The sequence below is a fragment of the Vulpes vulpes genome, chromosome 15, assembly GCF_048418805.1.
Source record: "Vulpes vulpes isolate BD-2025 chromosome 15, VulVul3, whole genome shotgun sequence".
NCBI classification, from domain to species: domain Eukaryota; kingdom Metazoa; phylum Chordata; class Mammalia; order Carnivora; family Canidae; genus Vulpes; species Vulpes vulpes.
In genome coordinates this window covers 68341210-68361008 of record NC_132794.1, presented here as the reverse complement: position 1 = coordinate 68361008, position 19799 = coordinate 68341210, and the positions used below count along the sequence as shown (strand labels likewise).

General features: G+C 46.3%; 1 protein-coding gene across 7 annotated transcripts in view; it reads left to right on the top strand.

Annotated features, from left to right (window-relative positions):
• Window positions 1-19799, top strand: part of DAPK2 (death associated protein kinase 2) — a 126281-nt gene that overhangs the window by 554 nt on the left and 105928 nt on the right. For all 7 annotated transcript variants that reach the window (XM_026004375.2, XM_072738767.1, XM_072738771.1 and 4 more), the window contains exon 2: window positions 9068-9165. In XM_026004375.2, coding sequence (XP_025860160.1) covers window positions 9074-9165 — 92 coding nt within the window. In that variant the 5' untranslated portion in view covers window positions 9068-9073. The remainder of the gene's footprint in view (window positions 1-9067; window positions 9166-19799) is intronic.

The window sequence follows — 19799 nt, the reverse complement described above, 5'->3', positions numbered from 1 at the left end:
CGCCCGCGTGCGGGCCGGACGGGCGGGCCAGGGCGCGCGGGGCCGGGGCCGGGGCCGGGGCCGGGCCGGCGGGGCAGGTTGCTCCCCCGCGCCCTGTCGCGGTCCCCTGGCCCGCAGCCCCGGTCCCTGACGCCACCTCCCGGGGTTTGGGCCGCCCCGGACCTGCCCGCCGCGCCCCGGGGGCGCGCTCCGAAGCCCGGCGCTTTGACCCGAAGGACCGGGTGGGGGCGGCGGGCCCAAGCCTGGCACCCCGGGAGGAGATGGGAAACAGACTTTCATCAGCTTAGCGCCCCGGGATGGTTAGAGCGCTACAGGTTGGGGGGGCGGGGCGGAGAGGGGCCGTCTTCTCCCCGTCAGCCGCCTCGCACACCTCCCCTCGCACTTGCGCGCGGACGCGATTCCAGGAGGCTGCCCCGCTCACAGTCAGCTTGCTTGTGGCCCAGTGAAGCGGTGGTCCCCGCCGTCAGGGGCCCGGGCCGGGGCCAGAGCTGGGTGGGAATGTGGGAATGCGGGTGGCCGGGAGGTCTGCAGCAGGCTGGGGTGGGTAGGAAGGGTTGTCAGCAGTTGACCCTGACTCTGGGCCGGGCATTGTGGATGTCTCAGGGCATGTGTGCGTCTGGCTAGTCCTCGCTGTAGCTTTGCGAGGTGGAAGTTAGTATCCTCACTTTAGGGAGGAGAAGGTGAGTCCCAGCGAGGTGGGCATTGAGGCCATGCAGGTAGTGCATGATTAGGGGTGCACCCTGGAAGACAGGGAGTCCTCGTTGGTTGCCTCAGAAGCAGGTGGGAAGGTCCCTGGAGGCTGGTGGAGAGAACACAGCCTCTGACACTTGTATTCTAGAATCCAGTGGCGGGCAGCTGGGGGCTGCCTCTATGGTTTCTGACTCTGTTGCCCAGCTGCCTCCATGTAAGGTGTTTCTGGGAGAGTCCTGGTGACTAAGGGGATCTGGTGCGTGGGTCTCTTCAGAAATACTTTCAGAGTCCTGTTCTTCCTCAAACCACCCATCTCCTAAGATGTGTTTTTAACATGTAAAGTGGCCCTACTGATGATTCAGCTGCTTTGAGAGAGGCTGGGGCAGGGGGTACAGGGGTGTGTTGAATAAAGGTGGGGGTGTGCTGGCCTAGAGCAAGTTTCCAGTTAACGGGAATGAGACCTGAACTGATCCTGACCATCTCCCCAGGGTTTCCCTCCTTATTGGATGTGAGAGCGAACAGGAACAAGCAGGCTGTCCAGTGGAGCTGGACCTTCACTAGAAAAATGGGGTTTTCTTGTGTCAACTTAGGCAAATTGCTGATCTCTGAGCCTGAGCTTCCTCATCAGAGGTAGCCTCTCTGAGCCTGGTCAAAGGCTCGAATGCATGGAGGGGCTCTGTGGACAGTCTCCTCAGAGCCTGAGTGTGATGATTCCTAATATGGGGGGAGGTATAAGAGGACAATCATGCCTGCCTCCTTGCAGTGGTCCCATTTTGCTGGCTGACACTGGGTGAAGATCTCTGAATGTCCCACAGAGTGAGCCGGGGCCAGTGAGTGAGAGGACTTCGTAGGGTTGAGGGTTTCCTGTGGGGGTGATCCTGTAGTCCTGGAGGGCTTCTCCCAAGTTATCCCTCAGGAGGCCAGTGATTTCCCCAACCCTGGTGCTACATTGGAGGGTTGAGGATGCTGTTATCAGAAGCCCAGGCCAGAACAGCTGGAGTGGGCTAGCTGGGTGACTTTCAAGCCCTGTCTGGACCTCAGTTTCCTTCTTTTGTCAGACAAGTGGGTTAAACCAGACAGCAGTGGGTTTTTAAACTTGGCCGCTCATGATGAATTCTTACACAGAACCCCAACCTATGGTATAGATAAAGTGGAAATGCTCTGGCTCCCCTTCCGCATGCTGGTGGCTCCTGAAGCAGAGTCTGGAAATCCCCTGGGTGATCTTTGAGGTCCTTTTTTGTGAGCTTCTAGGAAATCTGTGTTAAACCTCAGAAGGGTTGCCTACTATGAGCGTTGAGGGCAGGAGTGTGAGTCCTAATGATTCCATTAAGAGAAATGTAAGCATTAAGGTGGGCTTCATCCTTGGAATGTCTGGAGCAGATATCCTGTGCCTCTGACCAAAAGTTGTAGCTGTATCTCTCCCCTCTGCTGTGTGGTTTCATCTTTTCAGGGCCAGAAAGGTACCTGTGCCCTGTGGCCTTCTCTGGACCCTCACTGGTAACTATAATTCCACATCAGAATTTTTTCTCTTTAGTTTTATGTCTCTAAATTGATAAAAATTGATAAAATGCAAATTCCTCTTGGGGAGAGATATTAGGAAAAGACTTTTAAGTTGTTACTGGTTTTTATCTGATGAGGCAGCTGAGCAACAACCTTGAGAAGGGAAACAGGGCTACTACATTTAAATCAACAGAACATTTAGGGAGTGCCTGTTGTATTCCAGCTGCTACAAGGGGACAGATGTGAGATTGTCACAACCACTGTCCTCATGGGGCTCCAAGACAGTAGGTAGGAGAGAAGGAATTCACATTTGTTGGAACCTTCCAAACACTACATAAGTCATTTTACCTATGTTTATCTCATCTGTCAAAAAGCAGATCTTTTTTTTTTTTATGATAGTCACAGAGAGAGAGAGAGGCAAAAAGCAGATCTTAGTCTCATTTTTTATTATGTAAAATTTTGAGTGGATACAAAATAAGTGTACATATCACATATCCATGTAACCATTACCCAGAGCAAGAAGCAACATTGCCAGCACCCAGAAACTTCCCTTGTGTCCCAGACATAACCCCCTATCCAAGGGTAACCACTATTCTGACTTTTAGTACCATTGATGAGTTTTGCCTAAGTGGAATCACATGGTATGTGATCTTTTGCGTCTGGCTTCTTTCATTCAACATTATGCTTATGAGTTTTATCTCTGGGGCTGCACATAGCAATAGTTTATTTTTATTGTGTATAATTCCATTGTATGGGTGTAACTCAATTTACTTCTCTGTTCTTCTACTGATAGCCCTTTGGTTGTTTCTGATTTTTAGTTATCACTATAGCTGTTGTGAACATTCTAACATGGGCCATTTTGGAAAACATCTACCGGCCACTTCTCTTAGGTATGTCTGTAGAAACTGCCCAACAGATTTCCAAAGTGGTACTCCCAGAGTATACTTCTCCTTGAGGGTGTTTGAGAGTTCTGATTGCTCCATGTAGTCACCAACACTAGGCATTGTCCAGACTGATTTTCTTTGTAAGTAATTTGAAGCTCAGAAAAGTTGTACCATGTTCAGTGTGTGCCGAGGTAATAGAGTTGGGGTTCCAGCTCAGTCCTATGTGACTGTAGAATCTGTGCTTCCTCCTTCTGTGTTAGACATAGACAGTTATGAGCCAAAATATGAAAAGCCCTAACCCTAAAAATGTATGAAGAGACCTCTCTGGGAATTTAAGGGGGGAGGGGGACTTTAAGCTGTTTTGAAAAAGAGTCATGGAGCCTCACAGAGTTGGTGGCATTTGAGCCAGGCCTTATGGGAAGGGAGTGGTTTTGTTAGGAGGGCTCTCCAGGTGGGCCTTCCATGGAAAGGGCACAGCTTGAGCTGAGGAATGGCAAGGGTTAAAGTTTGGGGGGAATGGGAAAGGTCTACTTCGGCTGTAATATAGGATATGTAGGGGGAGAGGGCTAAGGCCGGAGAGTTTAGTTGGGGCCAGACTGATGGTCCTAGTTTGTCCTTGGGGAGGCTTCCTTGCCCCCTACCCCCTGGCTACTTCTGGAGCTCAAGGCAGGGACTCATAATTTTGCTAGGGAGCTGGGGCTGCTTCAAATCCAGTTCAGCTTCTGATTAGCAAATGAAGCTGGCCTGTTGCCAAATGGAGGATCTTAGCTGTTTTAGGGACTACTCTCAACAGAATTTTTAAAAAGTTTTCTGCTTCCCTCTAGGTGTGTGAAGTGAGTAACCTCTCAGGATGCCTCAGGACCTACCTGATCCAAAAGAAGATGGTAGATAGCAGTCCTACCACCCTCTCGGCTAGTCTCAGGAAATTTGCCAGGATAGGGTTTGGGGGTGCTGGTGAATGAGGAGTTCTAGCTTCTGATTTTGGTCAAGCCAAACTTTCCAGAAGGATCCCAAAACCTTTTCCCTAGAAGGGAATTCCTGTAGGAAGCAGAAACACAAATAGTGGCCTGCAATAAGCCAGATATTAACAGTAAATAATCACCTTTCTTATTTGCCTAAGAGTTTATGCCCTTATCACAAATGGATCCCCACATGGCTGTGTGAAGTAGATGATAGAGATGTCATCCATCAACCTTATTTACAGAGGAGGGGACTGAGGCCCAGAGGGTGCCAACCTGTGTGGGTTACGCAGCTAATACACACCCAGGCCAGTCTAGAACTGGGGCTCCTGGGAGCCTGCTCTTTTTCATATTCCGTGCTTGCTGGGCTCAGGTCAAGCACAGGGTGAAGACTGGGTAGGGAGAAGGATGTGTGATGGACCATGTGCATCAATAGGCAGGAATTCAGCAAGTGATCATGAGAGTATGGCCCAGGAGCCAGGCTAGCCTTGCCTGGGGGACCTCAAGAATGTGTGTCCCATGGAAGGGAGAGAGGCAGGCGGCATCTTGGTAACAGAGCAAGGGAGAGCGTTGGAGGAAAGAGGGTGAAATGTGTGTGTGTGTGTGTGTGTGTGTGTGTGTCTATGTATATATATATTCTCTGAGAGTTGTAACAGCTCCAGCCACTTGGCATTGATGAGACACACCCTTATGTAATGGAGCCTCCACCCAGTCTGGTGAAAACAGTCTTTTGGGGCTCATGGGGCCCCGGGCGTGGTTGATATCTGATCGGCAGTCAGGAGCAAAGTTGTCAATGCTAGCCAAAATGAGCTCTGAGAAGCCTTTGCTAATGACTCTTGAGAGACACATCCCCAGGCAGCTGGTTTATCTTTGTCATTTGCAGACTGTGCCCTGGGTCCTGCCCTTGGGGTGCTGTCCAGGGTGGCATGTGGCTGTCCCAGGAATGGGTGAGCTTCTTGGGGCAGGGAGATCCCAGGTAGGATGTAAACAGTCTTCTTCTGGTGGAGTGGTAAACACTCCCCATGGCTCAGAGTTGCCCTCTGGCTCTCACTGAGGTGCTCTGGGCAGGCAGTTAGGTCCGTTTTATAGGTGAGGCATCTGAGGCTCCTCTGACAAGGGATGAGGTCACAGAGCTAGTTGTGGCAAAGTTGGCAACAGAACCTCCAGCTCCTAACTCCTGGTGCCTACTATAATTTGTCACACCACTCCTGTCCCTCTTTCCCTTGAGGTGATGAGTGAAATGGTTTACAAATCAGTTCAGACTTGCAGTTGGGTGGTATAAGCCCCCAAGGAAGCTGAGGTCATGGTAATCTCTTACCTTTCCTTTTTTTTTTTTTTAGATTTATTTATTTATTCATGAGAATACACAGAGAGGAGAGAGAGAGAGGCAGAGACACAGGCAGAGGGAGAAGCAGGCTCCATGCAGGGAGCCTGATGTGGGACTCGATCCCGGGTCTCCAGGATCATGCCCTGGGCCGAAGGCAGCGCCAAACTGCTGAGCCACCCGAGCCACCCAATCCCTTACCTTTCCACTGCATTTTATAATTTACAAAATAATTTCATGATTTCCAGTGGTTTTACAGTATTAACCTCTTTAGCAGATGGGGAAGCTAAGTCTGGCAGTTTAAATGACTTGCCCAGGCAAGTGGGACTTGAACCCAGAACTTCTGACTCAAAGATGAATGCTTTTTCCTGCTTCATGGCAGCCTCTTTTTCTTTCTTTTTTTTTAATAAATTAATTTTTATTGGTGTTCAATTTACCAACATACAGAAAAACACCCAGTGCTCATCCCGTCAAGTGTCCCCCTCAGTGCCCGTCACCCATTCCCCCCACCCCCCGCCCTCCTCCCCTTCCACCACCCCTAGTTCATTTCCCAGAGTTAGGAGTCTTTATGTTCTGTCTCCCTTCCTGATATTTCCCACACATTTCTTCTCCCTTCCCTTCTATTCCCTTTCACTATTATTTATATTCCCCAAATGAATGAGAACATACACTGTTTGTCCTTCTCCGATTGACTTACTGCACTCAGCATAATACCCTCCAGTTCCATCCACGTCAAAGCAAATGGTGGGTATTTGTCGTTTCTAATGGCTGAGGAATATTCCATTGTATACATAAACCACATCTTCTTTATCCATTCATCTTTCGATGGACACCGAGGCTCCTTCCACAGTTTGGCTATTGTGGCCATTGCTGCTAGAAACATCGGGGTGCAGGTGTCCCGGCGTTTCATTGCATCTGAGTCTTTGGGGTAAATCCCCAACAGTGCAATTGCTGGGTCGTAGGGCAGGTCTATTTTTAACTCTTTGAGGCACCTCCACACAGTTTTCCAGAGTGGCTGCACCAGTTCACATTCCCACCAACAGTGTAAGAGGGCTCCCTTTTCCCTGCATCCTCTCCAACATTTGTTGTTTCCTGCCTTGTTAATTTTCCCCATTCTCACTGGTGTGAGGTGGGATCTCATTGTGGTTTTTTTTTTTTTTAATATTTTTTTATTTTTTATTATTTATTTATGATAGTCACAGAGAGAGAGAGAGAGGCAGAGACATAGGCAGAGGGAGAAGCAGGCTCCATGCACCGGGAGCCTGATGTGGGATTCGATCCCGGGTCTCCAGGATCACACCCTGGGCCAAAGGCAGGCGCCGAACCGCTGCGCCACCCAGGGATCCCCTCATTGTGGTTTTGATTTGTATTTCCCTGATGGCAAGTGATGCAGAGCATTTTCTCATGTGCATGTTGGCCATGTCCATGTCTTCCTCTGTGAGATTTCTCTTCATGTCTTTTGCCCATTTCATGATTGGATTGTTTGTTTCTTTGGTGTTGAGTTTAATAAGTTATTTATAGATTTTGGAAACTAGCCCTTTATCTGATATGTCATTTGCAAATATCTTCTCCCATTCTGTAGGTTGTCTTTTAGTTTTGTTGACTGTATCCTTTGCTGTGCAAAAGCTTCTTATCTTGATGAAGTCCCAATAGTTCATTTTTGCTTTTGTTTCTTTTGCCTTTGTGGATGTATCTTGCAAGAAGTTACTGTGGCCAAGTTCAAAAAGGGTGTTGCCTGTGTTCTCCTCTAGGATTTTGATGGACTCTTGTCTCACATTTAGATCTCTCATCCATTTTGAGTTTATCTTTGTGTATGGTGAAAGAGAGTGGTCCAGTTTCATTCTTCTGCATGTGGATGTCCAATTTTCCCAACACCATTTATTGAAGAGACTGTCTTTCTTCCAGTGGATAGTCTTTCCTCCTTTGTCGAATATTAGTTGACCATAAAGTTGAGGGTCCACTTCTGGGTTCTCTATTCTGTTCCATTGATCTATGTGTCTGTTTTTGTGCCAGTACCACACTGTCTTGATGACCACAGCTTTGTAGTACAACCTGAAATCTGGCATTGTGATGCCCCCAGATATGGTTTTCTTTTTTAAAATTCCCCTGGCTATTCGGGGTCTTTTCTGATTCCACACAAATCTTAAAATAATTTATTCTAACTCTCTGAAGAAAGTCCATGGTATTTTGATAGGGATTGCATTAAACGTGTAAATTGCCCTGGGTAACATTGACATTTTCACAATATTAATTCTGTCAATCCATGAGCATGGAATATTTTTCCATCTCTTTGTGTCTTCCTCAATTTCTTTCAGAAGTATTCTATAGTTTTTAGGGTATAGATCCTTTACCTCTTTGGTTAGGTTTATTCCTAGGTATCTTATGCTTTTGGGTGCAATTGTAAATGGGATTGACTCCTTAATTTCTCTTTCTTCAGTCTCATTGTTAGTGTATAGAAATGCCATTGATTTCTGGGCATTGATTTTGTATCCTGCCACGCTACCAAATTGCTGTATGAGTTCTAGCAATCTTGGGGTGGAGGCTTTTGGGTTTTCTATGTAGAGTATCATGTCATCGGCGAAGAGGGAGAGTTTGACTTCTTCTTTGCCAATTTGAATGCCTTTAATGTCTTTTTGTTGTCTGATTGCTGAGGCGAGGACTTCCAGTACTATGTTGAACAGCAGTGGTGAGAGTGGACATCCCTGTCTTGTTCCTGATCTTAGGGGAAAGGCTCCCAGTGCTTCCCCATTGAGAATGATATTTGCTGTGGGCTTTTCGTAGATGGCTTTTAAGATGTTGAGGAAAGTTCCCTCTATCCCAACACTCTGAAGTGTTTTGATCAGGAATGGATGCTGTATTTTGTCAAATGCTTTCTCTGCATCTAATGAGAGTATCATATGGTTCTTGGTTTTTCTTTTGCTGATATGATGAATCACAGTGATGGTTTTACGAGTGTTGAACCAGCCTTGTGTCCCGGGGATAAATCCTACTTGGTCATGGTGAATAATTTTCTTAATGTGTTGTTGGATCCTATTGGCTAGTATCTTGTTGAGAATTTTTGCATCCATGTTCATCAGGGATATTGGTCTGTAATTCTCCTTTTTGGTGGGGTCTTTGTCTGGTTTCGGAGGCAGCCTCTTTTTCACAGTAGATCTGAATTTCATGAGAACAAATGGCCAAAGTTGGCCATGGTGCTGTTTCTCTGAACTTGTTCAGAGCAGATCTGAAGAAGTGACGAGGACTCCTTTTCTGTCTCCTTAACAGGTTCAAATTGATATAAATCAAATAAAAACCAGACATCATCAGTCACTAGTGAGAATAGGCTTGAGGAGGGTAGTTCTTGAGGAACTAGGGCTGTGGATTATCGTTAAATTATAAACTCCAGACAGGGACGGCCTGGGTGGCTCAGCAGTTGAGTGTCTGCCTTCAACTCTGGGAATGATCCCGGGGTCCTGGGATTGAGTCTCGCATCAGGCTCCCTGCGAGGAGCCTACTTCCCCTCTGTCTCTGTCTCTGTCTCTCTCTCTGTGCAGCTCATGAATAAACAAATGAAATCTTAAAAAAAAATAACTCCCATGCAGCTGATAACTTTTTTTAAAATTTTATTTATTTTATTTTTTATTTTTTTTCAGCTGATAACTTTTAAGCCTGGACTCAGGCTTGCACCAATGTTCCTGGCTGGCCTGACCTTGGGTTTCTTTTGGTTTCAGGGCTGTATGCTCCAGGCCTCAATGAGGAGCTCAAACATGGAGACATTCAAGCAACAGAAGGTGGAGGACTTTTACGACATTGGAGAGGAGCTGGGGAGGTAAGAGCCTGGGAGAGGTGGAGGGGACGCCTCTCCTGGTGTGCTTATTGTTTGATCGTGTAGGCATGAGCTTGTCACAGGACTTGTGGGAAGCCTTAAAAACAACCCTGAGGAATTCATCTTCATGTGTGGCTCCATAAGTAGTCATTTCTGTGGAAAGAACGACCTGCCAGGGGAAGGGACTAGAGTTCTTGAGCCCTGTGTTTTCAGTATAGCCTGTCTGACAGTTATGGGGAGTCTAAATGATTCTTGTTTCATTTTCTCACAAAGCCCTCCCCAGACTCTGCCCTGAGACCTGGCCTGTTGGTTTTCTTCTCTGAGCCCCACTTGGGATTCTCCATGGCTCCCAGGATTTTGTTTCATAAGCTCAGCGCCTGAATGGGAGGTGAAGTAATCCTCCTGAAAATGGATTTGCATTGGGTAACAGGCCACAGGAGCCTAGTCATGAAGGTTCCTAGGATCTGAGCGATTGGGTGCATTTTTGGGTTTGCTAAATCCAGAATGTAGCCAGGGATGAATTCTGAGATCTGAAAGTAGTTATTGTTTGGAAAGGAATGAAGACTTTTTTTTCCTGAAGTTTTCTTCTTGCCTCCATTTCTAGAATCTGCTAATATTTAGATGGTTTTTTAGTGATTACAGAACACCAGCCCAAGGGTTTGATTTTCACCATGATGCCTGAGATGGAAATTCATTTCACTCACATTTTTCATGTGAGGAAACTGGTCCAAAGAGATTAGGCAAGTTGCTCGAAGTTGCTTAACCAGAGAGCGATGTAGCCAAGGTCTGGCCAGTCCAGTTTATACCTGCACACCTGTCATGCCTTTTCCAATAAGTACAGCACTTGCACACTTACCTGTGCTTATCAGTACAGCCAACCTCACCCCTTCACACCCCCAAGAGTAAAAACTTGGGGGTTTAAGGCTTTTGCTGTATCCATGATGCAAGACAGAAGGTCTTTCCCCTTTTTATAGAGCTCCTGGTTCAGGCCTAATTCTCTTACTTCAATTTTATTTTTAATTTTATTATTTTATTTATTTTTTATTTTTTAATTTTTTAAAAGATTTTATTTATTCATAAGAGACACAAAGAGAGAGAGAGACACACAGGCAGAGGGAGAAGCAGGCTCCATGCAGGGACCTGATGTGGGACTCGATCCCGGGACCCCAGGATCATGCCCTGGTTTGAAGGTGGCTGAGCCACCAGGGCTGCCCTAATTTTATTATTTTTAAAAGGTTTATTTATTTGAGAGAGAGAGAGAGAGAGAAAGAGAGAATATGAGTGGGGGAAGGGGCTGAGGGAGAAGGGGAGAGAATCCTCAGGCACACTCTCCCGGAGTGTGGAGCCTGATGCAAGGCTTGATCCCAGGACCCTGAGATCATGACCTGAGCTGAAATCAAAAGTTGGACGTTCAACCAACTGAGCCACCCAGGCACCTCCATCTTTTCCCTTTTTTTTTTTTTTTAAAAAAGACGAAATAGAAAGAGCTTCAAAGCACTGAACCACCCAGGCGCCCCACTGTTTTTCATTTTTACCTATGCTGCTAGATGAAGCTCACAAACATAACACTGAGCAAAGGAAGCCAGACTCAAATGAGTCCATACTGTATAATTCCATTTGTGTGGCGTTCCAAACAGGCAAAATGAATCAGTGGTGCTAAAAGCCAGAATAGTGGTTATTGTTGAAGAACTAGGGACTGGAAGGGGCACGAGGGAGGTGCCTGGGAGGTGGGTATTGTTCTGTTTCTTGATCTGGGTTCTTGTTTCACGGATGCATTCTTTTCATGAAAATATATCAAGCCATACATGTTTATGTACATCTTCCGGTAGGCATGTCATACCTTAACTAAAACTGTGCATTGACAAACAGGGACTCTCTCACTCTCGTCCTGGTCTGGCCCCCAAAGCACATGTTTTTGATTCCTTTGGAGGCTTTCTATGTCTTTATGCTATACGTGAGAGGACATCTCACTGCAGGATCCACCTTTGCATCAGGACAGCAGTGCCCTGGCTGGGGGTCCTCGGCTGTGACCCTGTGCATCTTGCCTGGTTTCTGGCTCCCAGCACCGAGTACAGGTGCTTGGCTGTGCTCCCATTTTGGCACCAGCCTGCTGGGGATGCTGGAGATTGTCTTTTTCTGGGAATGGTTGGAGAAATGCTGGCCTGTCGATTCTGGCTTCTCTCAGCCTTGGTAGCTGGGGCTGGGTAGAGCAGGGGACTATCCGAGCAGGACTTATAAAGAAAAACCTATCTAGGGGAGCCCAGGTAGCTCAGCAGTTTAGTGCTGCCTTCAGCCCAGGGCCTAATCTTGGAGACCCGGGATCGAGTCCCACGTCAGGCTTCCTGCATGGAGCCTGCTTCTCCCTCTGCCTGTGTCTCTGCCTCTTTCTCTCTCTGTCTCTCATGAATAAATAAAATCTTAATAAAAATAAAAATCTATCCAACTCCTCCTTTTTAGACAAGACCAGGACCAGAAAGAGGAAGTGACTTGTCTGAGGACACTCAGGGGTAGGGACTGGTGGTCTGACTCTTAGTCTAGGGCTCTGGCTATCACACCATCAGAACTCATGAAGCACAAATTCATTTTTGTTCTCATTCGAATGTTTCTGGGGAGTTGGGGAAAATATGTGGCAGGGTGTTTTTTCCCCTTTGACCTTGAGAGTAGGGTAGCAACTCTGAGAGTCAGAGTCAGGAGTGTGAGCATTTGGGAAGGAGTGATGTTCCCCAGAGGGATGTACACCCAAAAATATGAGGTAATTTAATGTATATGATCTATATCATATAGTGATCAGCGCTTTCTCCTTTCCTATACTTATAGTACCTTCCTTTACTTAGATTATTGCATTAACATGAAGTGATAAAATGTTACGCCAAACCGATCTCAACAAGAAGCTAGTCCAAGTCTTGATTTTATAGACAAGGAAAGGGAGGCTGAGGGAGGGCAAGTGATTTGTCCAAGGTCACAGAATAAGCAATACAGAAAGTGGAACTCAAAGAAGCTTTTGAACTACACTGTGTTGGTTTAAACCGACAGATAAATGTTTATCTGTATGTTCATTCACCTTTTATCTACAGCTCTGGCTCTGCCGAGGAGCCTACCTCACCATGACCCCACACATGCCCTTTCTCCCTCCCCTTTCCCCTGGTGGAGACACAGTCGAATGTGCGCTGTACAAGGCACCCTGCTAGGCATGACACCTGCAAAATCCCCTTCTCTAAGGGCAGGAGCCTTGGGCCAGAGAAGGAGCCACTGTTCTTGAACCTCACCCTTCCTAAACAGAACTGAGGAATTCCCTGCGACATCCATATTGATAGGGCTGCCTGCCAGACCTGAGTCACCCTATGGGGTCCTCTGTGGTTAAGATTACACACTCAGCTTAGTCAGGGCAACCTCTTTTGGGGACAGAAACAAAACCTTCAGGAATGTGTAGAGCTCAGATTTACCCAGGCTGGGTTCTACAGCCCAGTCTAGCCACAAAGCACTATAGAGAAAACTGCAGCAACAGGTGTTTGGATTGCCCCATCTCAGTCCTTGGGAAAAGAGTTTCCGAGGTGAACTCTAAAGCAAAGGGGCTTTTATTCTTTTTAAATTCTTTTTTTAAAAATTTTATTTATTTATTCATGACAGACACAGAGAGAGAGAGAGAGAGAGAGAGAGAGAGAGAGAGGCAGAGACACAGGCAGAGGGAGAAGCAGGCCCACTGCAGGGAACCCGATGTGGGACTCGATCCTGGGTCTTCAGGATCACATCCTGGGCCAAAGGCAGTGCCAAACTGCTGGGCCATCAGGGCTGCCTGCTTTTATTCTTTTTAAATTAAAAACTTTTTTTTGGAGGGAGTCACCTGGCTGGCTCAGTGGCTGAGCATCTGCCTTTTGCTTAGGGCGTGATCCCGGGGTCCTGGGATGGAGTCCCACATTGGGTTCCCCACAGAGAGCCCGCTTCTCCCTCTGCCTAAGTCTCTGCCTCTCGGTGTGTGCCTCTCATGAATAAATACATAAAATCTTTAAAAAGAAAACACTTTTTAAAAAAAGTTATAGAAGTAATGCATGGCAAATGTCATAAAGCTCTGAAGAGTTCAAGTAAAAAGTCAACTCCCTCCACCTTGTCTCATGCCCACAGCTGGACTTCGGTGATACTTTTCTTGTGTCACCTTTCAGAAGTTTTAAGTAAAGCAGGTGTGTGTATGGGGATCACATAACCATAAAAACCTACAACTTACTTTTTTCACTTAATGAAATACATTGAATATCTTTTTACAGCAATATATAAAGATCTGTGAGTCTTATTTTGGATGAAAGTTTTCTTTTTCTTAAATAAAAAACTTAAGGGAAGTTAAGCCAATGAGAGATTAACAGCCTTAACTCAGCAACTATTTTTATTTCTCAGTCCTACCTTCTCATTTTTCCAGGGCTATTTCTCACACCCACACATGCCCTCCTCTTTTGTGTTTGCTTGAGGCACATATGCTCAGAGTTAACATTCCTCCCAAGTCCTGTGCTACTGGAGCAGTGCTTATGGCCCTGGGATAGCCCAGTGATGAGATGAGGCCTATCTCAAGTTCGTTTGTACCAGGCTGTCAGCTCTTCGAAGGCAGGTTCTCTTATTTTGTTTGTTTGTTTAAGTTTTTATTTAAATTCCAGTTAGTTAACAGTGTAATATTAGTTTCAGGTGTACAGTACAGTGACTCAGCACTTCCATGCAGCACCAGTGTTCATCACAACAAATGTACTCCTCAATCCCCAACATCTATCTCCCTCCCTCCCCTCTCCTCCCCTCCCACTTTTCTACCCCTCCCCTAGGTCCTTTTTTTTTTTTTTTTAAAGATTTTATCTATTTATTTGAGAGAGAGAGAGAGAAAGAGAGAGAGAGCACGAGCAGGGGGGGAAGGGCAGAAGGAGAAGCAGACTCCCCGCTGAGCAGGGAGCCCTGTGTAGGGACTTGATCCCAGGACTCCAGGATCATGACCTGAGCCACCCAGGCACCCCTCCCCCTAGGTTCTTATTTTGAGCATCACTGTAGCACTGAGACAAAAGCCAGAAGTCCTAACAACCTCTTTGATATCTCCTTGCTCTTGCTGTTTTCCCTTACTCTTGGAAAAATGAAACTTTTCCTTCAAGGTCCAGGTCAAATGCTGTCTCCCTGGCAAAGCCTGACCTACCTTACCTATTCCACCCCATTCCTTGTGTTTAAATACCTCTATTCTAGACGCATATCCGTATTAAGTGCTCAGGTCATCATACTTCATGTTACCTGAAAGGGTTCACCTGGTCATCTCTGCACGAGGATTCCTCCAAGCTAGGCTCCCCTCTGTAGTGTCCAGAGTAGGCCTTTTACACTTGATAGGTGCTCAGCCCCCACAGATACCCATCAGTGAACCGCAGCGCTGTCTGGAACCCACCTTGACTTAAAGCTGAGGCAGAAAACCTCAGCCAAGCCCCCAGCACGCCTCAAAGTCCATGATCGGCCAGGACTTTACAAACACAAAGTGGGAAACAAAATGCAGTAATTACCTTCATTTCCTGGGCACACATTATTATATTTAATCCTTGTAATATCCCAGGAAGCAGTTATCACTCCCACTTCACAGATGAAGAAATTCAGTCTTCAAAATGGTAGGTATCTGGTTCAAGAAATTCAGATTTTCTTTATCAAGGAGAAGCCAACTGGGAATTTCCACCTCTGTGCCACACAGCCAATCCCAGAGAAAGTCAGAAATAAAAGCCAGATACTTTTCTGGGCAAAGCACTGCCTGCTGCCCTGGCCTGGGATTTTTGTGCCTCTCTGATCACATACATGCTTATATTTCCTGTTGCTGGGAAGGTGAATGTGGCTGACATGTGTTAAGAATCTTCTGCGCTGGAATGCTGGTGGCTCAGTGGTTGAGCATCTGCCTTTGGCTCAGGACATGATCCTGGGGTCCTGGGATCGAGTCCTGTATTAGGCTCCCTGCAGGGAGACTGCATCTCCTTATGCCTATGTCTCTGGCTCTCTCTCTGTGTCTCTTATGAATGAATGGATAAAATATTTGTTAAAAACAACAACAACAACAAAAAAGAATCTTCTGCATTCACATCAGTGTCTGTACCAAGTACTTCCCATCCTTCCAGAATAACATGAGCTGGGTCACATTCCTACTACACAGATGAGGAAACTGAGACTCAGAGAAGTTTTACAGTGTACTCTTGTCCCTCGTACCAAAAGGCTTCCTTGCCATTAACACCAAGCTTGTCTTCTTCAGGCCCAGGAAGCTCTCAGCTTGGTGTTAGTGGCAAGGTAGCTTTTGGGCCATACTGTGCCCTGGGCAAGCCAGTGGTTTCTGAAAGATGAGTGGTATGTATGTGGATGCCTATGTTCACATCTATACTCTAGGTCATTATCACAGTCAAATGATCCTTCCTAGGCACCCACTGTACAATGGGCACTATGATGGATGTAGGATATTTAGGGCTTGGGCCTGGCCCCAGAAGAACTTAAGATCATTTAGGGCACAGGAGTGCTCTCCTCAAATGAAATGAGAGATGGAACAGATCACAATCTAATAGGGGGACACCAAAAACATGTGCCAGCTGTTCAGAGGAGGAACTCCTCACCCTGTGTAGGACAGCACCTTACAGTCTAATGCAGGAGATGGCAGGTTATCACCCCAAGGTTAGGGCTCTGCCAGGAATTGAGGAACAGCAGGCCTAGGCTTGGGCAAGAGGACACATGGTGGGGGTTGAAGGTTGAAGGGATGGGGCTGGCAGGAGGACAGGCGACCGCCAAGGGCCCTGGATGATAGAGGCAATGGAAGAAGGAGGGAGGCGCTTTCCTCACTCATTGTTAGGAAAACAAAGCACAAAGCCACTCAAACAAAGTGGCTGCATTGCCCACGCTTCCGTCAGAAGCTGGCACACGGGGCAAATCGTTTGCCCTGAGGGGTATGTCTTACTGAGCTCTGTTTGCATTATGAAAACTCTAAGAGTGGGAGGGAGGCACTTAGGTGTGGTGGTGGGTCACTGAAATAATTAGATACCTATATCTATAGTGTACACTCTCTTTTCTACTTCAACACCAGTATCTATGTCTGTGTTGTGTTGTTTTTGACTTGACATTGTTTTATTTATACCATTCCATGTATCCTGAATCCATATGACTTAAACATTTTTTGTTTCTTTCTTTTTTTTTTTTTTTTTATTTATTTATGATAGTCACAGAGAGAGAGAGGCAGAGACACAGGCGGAGGGAGAAGCAGGCTCCATGCACCGGGAGCCTGATGTGGGATTCGATCCCGGGTCTCCAGGATCGCGCCCTGGGCCAAAGGCAGGCGCCAAACCGCTGCGCCACCCAGGGATCCCCATTTTTTGTTTCAATATAATTTCAAATTTAATTTAAAAAGTTTTCAGAATAACAGAACTCCCATATAGCTTTTATTTTTTTTAATTTTATTTATTTATTAAGAGAGAGAGAGAGAGAGAGCAAATACCAAGCAGGCAGAGTGGCAGGCAGAGGGAGAGGGAGAAGCAGGCTCCTTGCTCAGCAGGGAGCTTGACGTGAGACTCAATTCCAGGACCCTGGGATCATGACCTGAGCTGAAGGCAGACACTCAACCAGCTGAGTCACCCAGGTGCCTCTTATATATCCTTTATTCAAATACACCAATTTTGAACATTTTTTTTAACCTTCTCTCTCCTTCCCTCCCCTCTTTCCTCCTCCTCCCCCTGCCCCTCTCCCTTCTTTCTCCTTCCTTTCTGTCTGTCTGTCTCTTATTGCTTCTGAACCATTTGAAAATAGGTTGCAGACATTATGCCTCTTTATCCCTTAATACTTGATTATGCATCTCTGAAGGGCTTGACTATTCTCTTTCACATCTAGAGAACAGTTTTCAACTTCAGGACATTTAACTCTGATAAAATATTTTTATCAATGCTATCACCCTCATTGCAATTTCGTCATTTTTTTTTTTTTAAAGATTGTATTTATTTATTCATGAGAGACAGAGAGAGAGAGGCAGAGACATAGAGGGGAGAAACAAGCTCCCTGTGGGGAGCCCGATGTGGGACTCGATCCCAGGACCCTAGGATCACGACCTGAGCCAAAGGCAGACACTCAACCACTGAGGAGCCACCCAAGTGCCCCTCCATGAGTGTTCTTTTTTTTTTTTTTTAAGGTTGTATTTATTTATTCATGAGAGACACACAGAGGCAGAGACACAGGCAGAGGGAGAAACAGGTTCCATGCAGGGAGCCCCATGTGGGACTCGATCCCAGGACCCCAGGATCACAGTCTGCCATACAGACATTGCTGGTTTACTTAAGCTCCCCCTGTTGTTTCTCACTACTAAAAATAAATGTTTCTGTGGACATTTGTTTAATTTCCTCTCTGCGTTATTTCTGCTGGGCGTATTCGCCGAGGTGGAATACTGGGTCGAAGGTCATGACTGATTTGTGTCATAGTTGAAACTGGAGACCAAATGGGTTTACTGGGTCACCAGTAGATGCTCATTTCCATGTGGCTTTGCCGAAACGCTTTCATCGATCTTGTGTGTTTTGGGGACTTTGAGAGTGTTGTAAAGATGCCTTCCAGTTTTCACGGCGGGAACGTTTAAAGCGGTCGAGTTCTTCTGTGCTTCTCCCTTTGTTCCAACCTTTTTTCCTCTCTCTGACTTTGCCCTCTTTTGTGGTGTTTACATGTCATGACATTTTCAATCATTGGATAATTTGAAGTTTTGAAAGCAAGACAAGGTGGGTAAGGCAAATGTAATCACTCCCATTTTATAAATGATGCAGATGAGGTTCGGGATATGTGTGTGATCCAGCCGTGCCAGGACCAGAGGCAGAGAGCTCTTGCCTGTGGCCTGATGGTGTGGCCTCCCTCCCCTCAGAGGCGGAGGGGATCCAAGGTCTGCAGGAGACCACAGAACTCCAGCAGAAGCTTCTGCTTCTTTGTCCGTACTTTTAGAAGCTGGCTGGAAGGGGTCTCCAGGTTTTTGAGAGCTCTGGGGGAAGGGCTGCCTGGGGAAGGGCCTGCTTCTGAGGGCAAAGGAGAGAACATGGTTACCCTGTACTTCTTGCTGAGGAAATCCACGTGAGGGGTAAGAGCTGAGGCTAGTTGTAGGAGTTTGGGCCTTAGGTACCCATCACTTTAGTGGCAGTCAAGCAGCTCAGGCTCTGGCCATGCAAGTAGGAGGTTGGAGGAGACCTTGATGCTTCCAGTCTTCCCACAGAGGTGATGGCTGTGGCTTTCAGTGTCCCTCTGGGATATTGGCCCAGACTCAAAGCAGCCTTCACCAGGCTTTAGAGCCCAAGAACTTTAATCTGTAAGGAGTCCTACCCTGTCTAGTCTGGGGGGTAGAAACCTATAACCCTATAGCCACATCTGCTCTGCCACTTGTCTGAGTGGCCCTGGGGCTATGAACAGATTTTACAGATGAACAGTTTCAACGGATTTGATGATAGGGAACACTGACTTTGGACCCCAGTTAAGCAAAATGTTACCCCTCTCCCACCGAAAATGTTCCATTCTTCTTATTGGAAGATCTGTATTACAAAAACAAAAACAAACAAAAATAAAATAAAACTCCGTATTATATTTTGAATTTCATCAACTAAATATTTATGGAGATTTTGTTTTCTTCTTCCTTATGTAGATTACCTTGATTTTGCTTCTTGGTCCACAATGCAGAAATTATTTACTATCTGGCTCTTTGTGGAAAAAGGTGACTACTCCTGATTTCCTTCAGTAGAGTTTGTTATTTAAGCAATAAAACTTTTCAAAAGGGGATTATTATGGGCTGGGGGGCAGGATATATAGCGATCAAAGTGAAGGTGCCATTATAGAAAAGGCAAAAGAAGGGATGAGCAGAGGTCTACCTGGCTCTCTTCCTTGCCCTCCCTCTCGTAGCCTGCAAGGAACCTCCAAGAAGGCCGTTTCAGAGCCAATGTCTACCTAGGTTGATCCTGTCCTCTCAGGATGCCTGGGTGGCTCAGTGGTTGAGCATCTGCATTTGGTTCAGGATGTGATCTCGGGGTTCCAGGATTAAATTCCCACATCAGGCTTTACAAAGGGAGCCTGCTTCTCCCTCTGCCTATGTCTCTGCCTCTCTCTCTGTATCTCTCATGAATAAATAAATAAAATCTAAAAAAAAAAAAAAAAAAAAAAATCCTGTCCTCTTCAGAGAGTGCTGGGATAAGAAGAAGGGAAAGGAGCTCTGGGTGTTAGGGATTGGGTGTCTTCTCTAAATCTGGTCCTGCACTAGCCACAGGAGTTCATTACCTGGTTTAATCCTTGTGCAGCCTATGTGATGATAGGTCTTTCTCCCATTTTGCAGATGAAGCTGGAGTTTAGTGAGCTTGGCTGACTTGCCATGGTAGGTGTCAGCGAGGATTTAAACCCATGACTCTGACTCCTAGTCCAGCACTTTCTTTGAGATACCCAGATGTCCTGAATTTTCTTTCTGCCTGAGACCTTCGGGTCTCCTCCAGAGAACAAAGAAGGAGGTTGATACAATTGTTTCCTGCTCTTGGTGGGCTTTTTTTTTTTTTTTTTAATATTTTATTTATTTATTCATGAGAGACACAGGCAGAGAGAGAAGCAGGCTCCATGCAGGGAGCCTGATGTAGGACTCGATTCCGGGACTCCAAGATCACACCCTGGGCCAA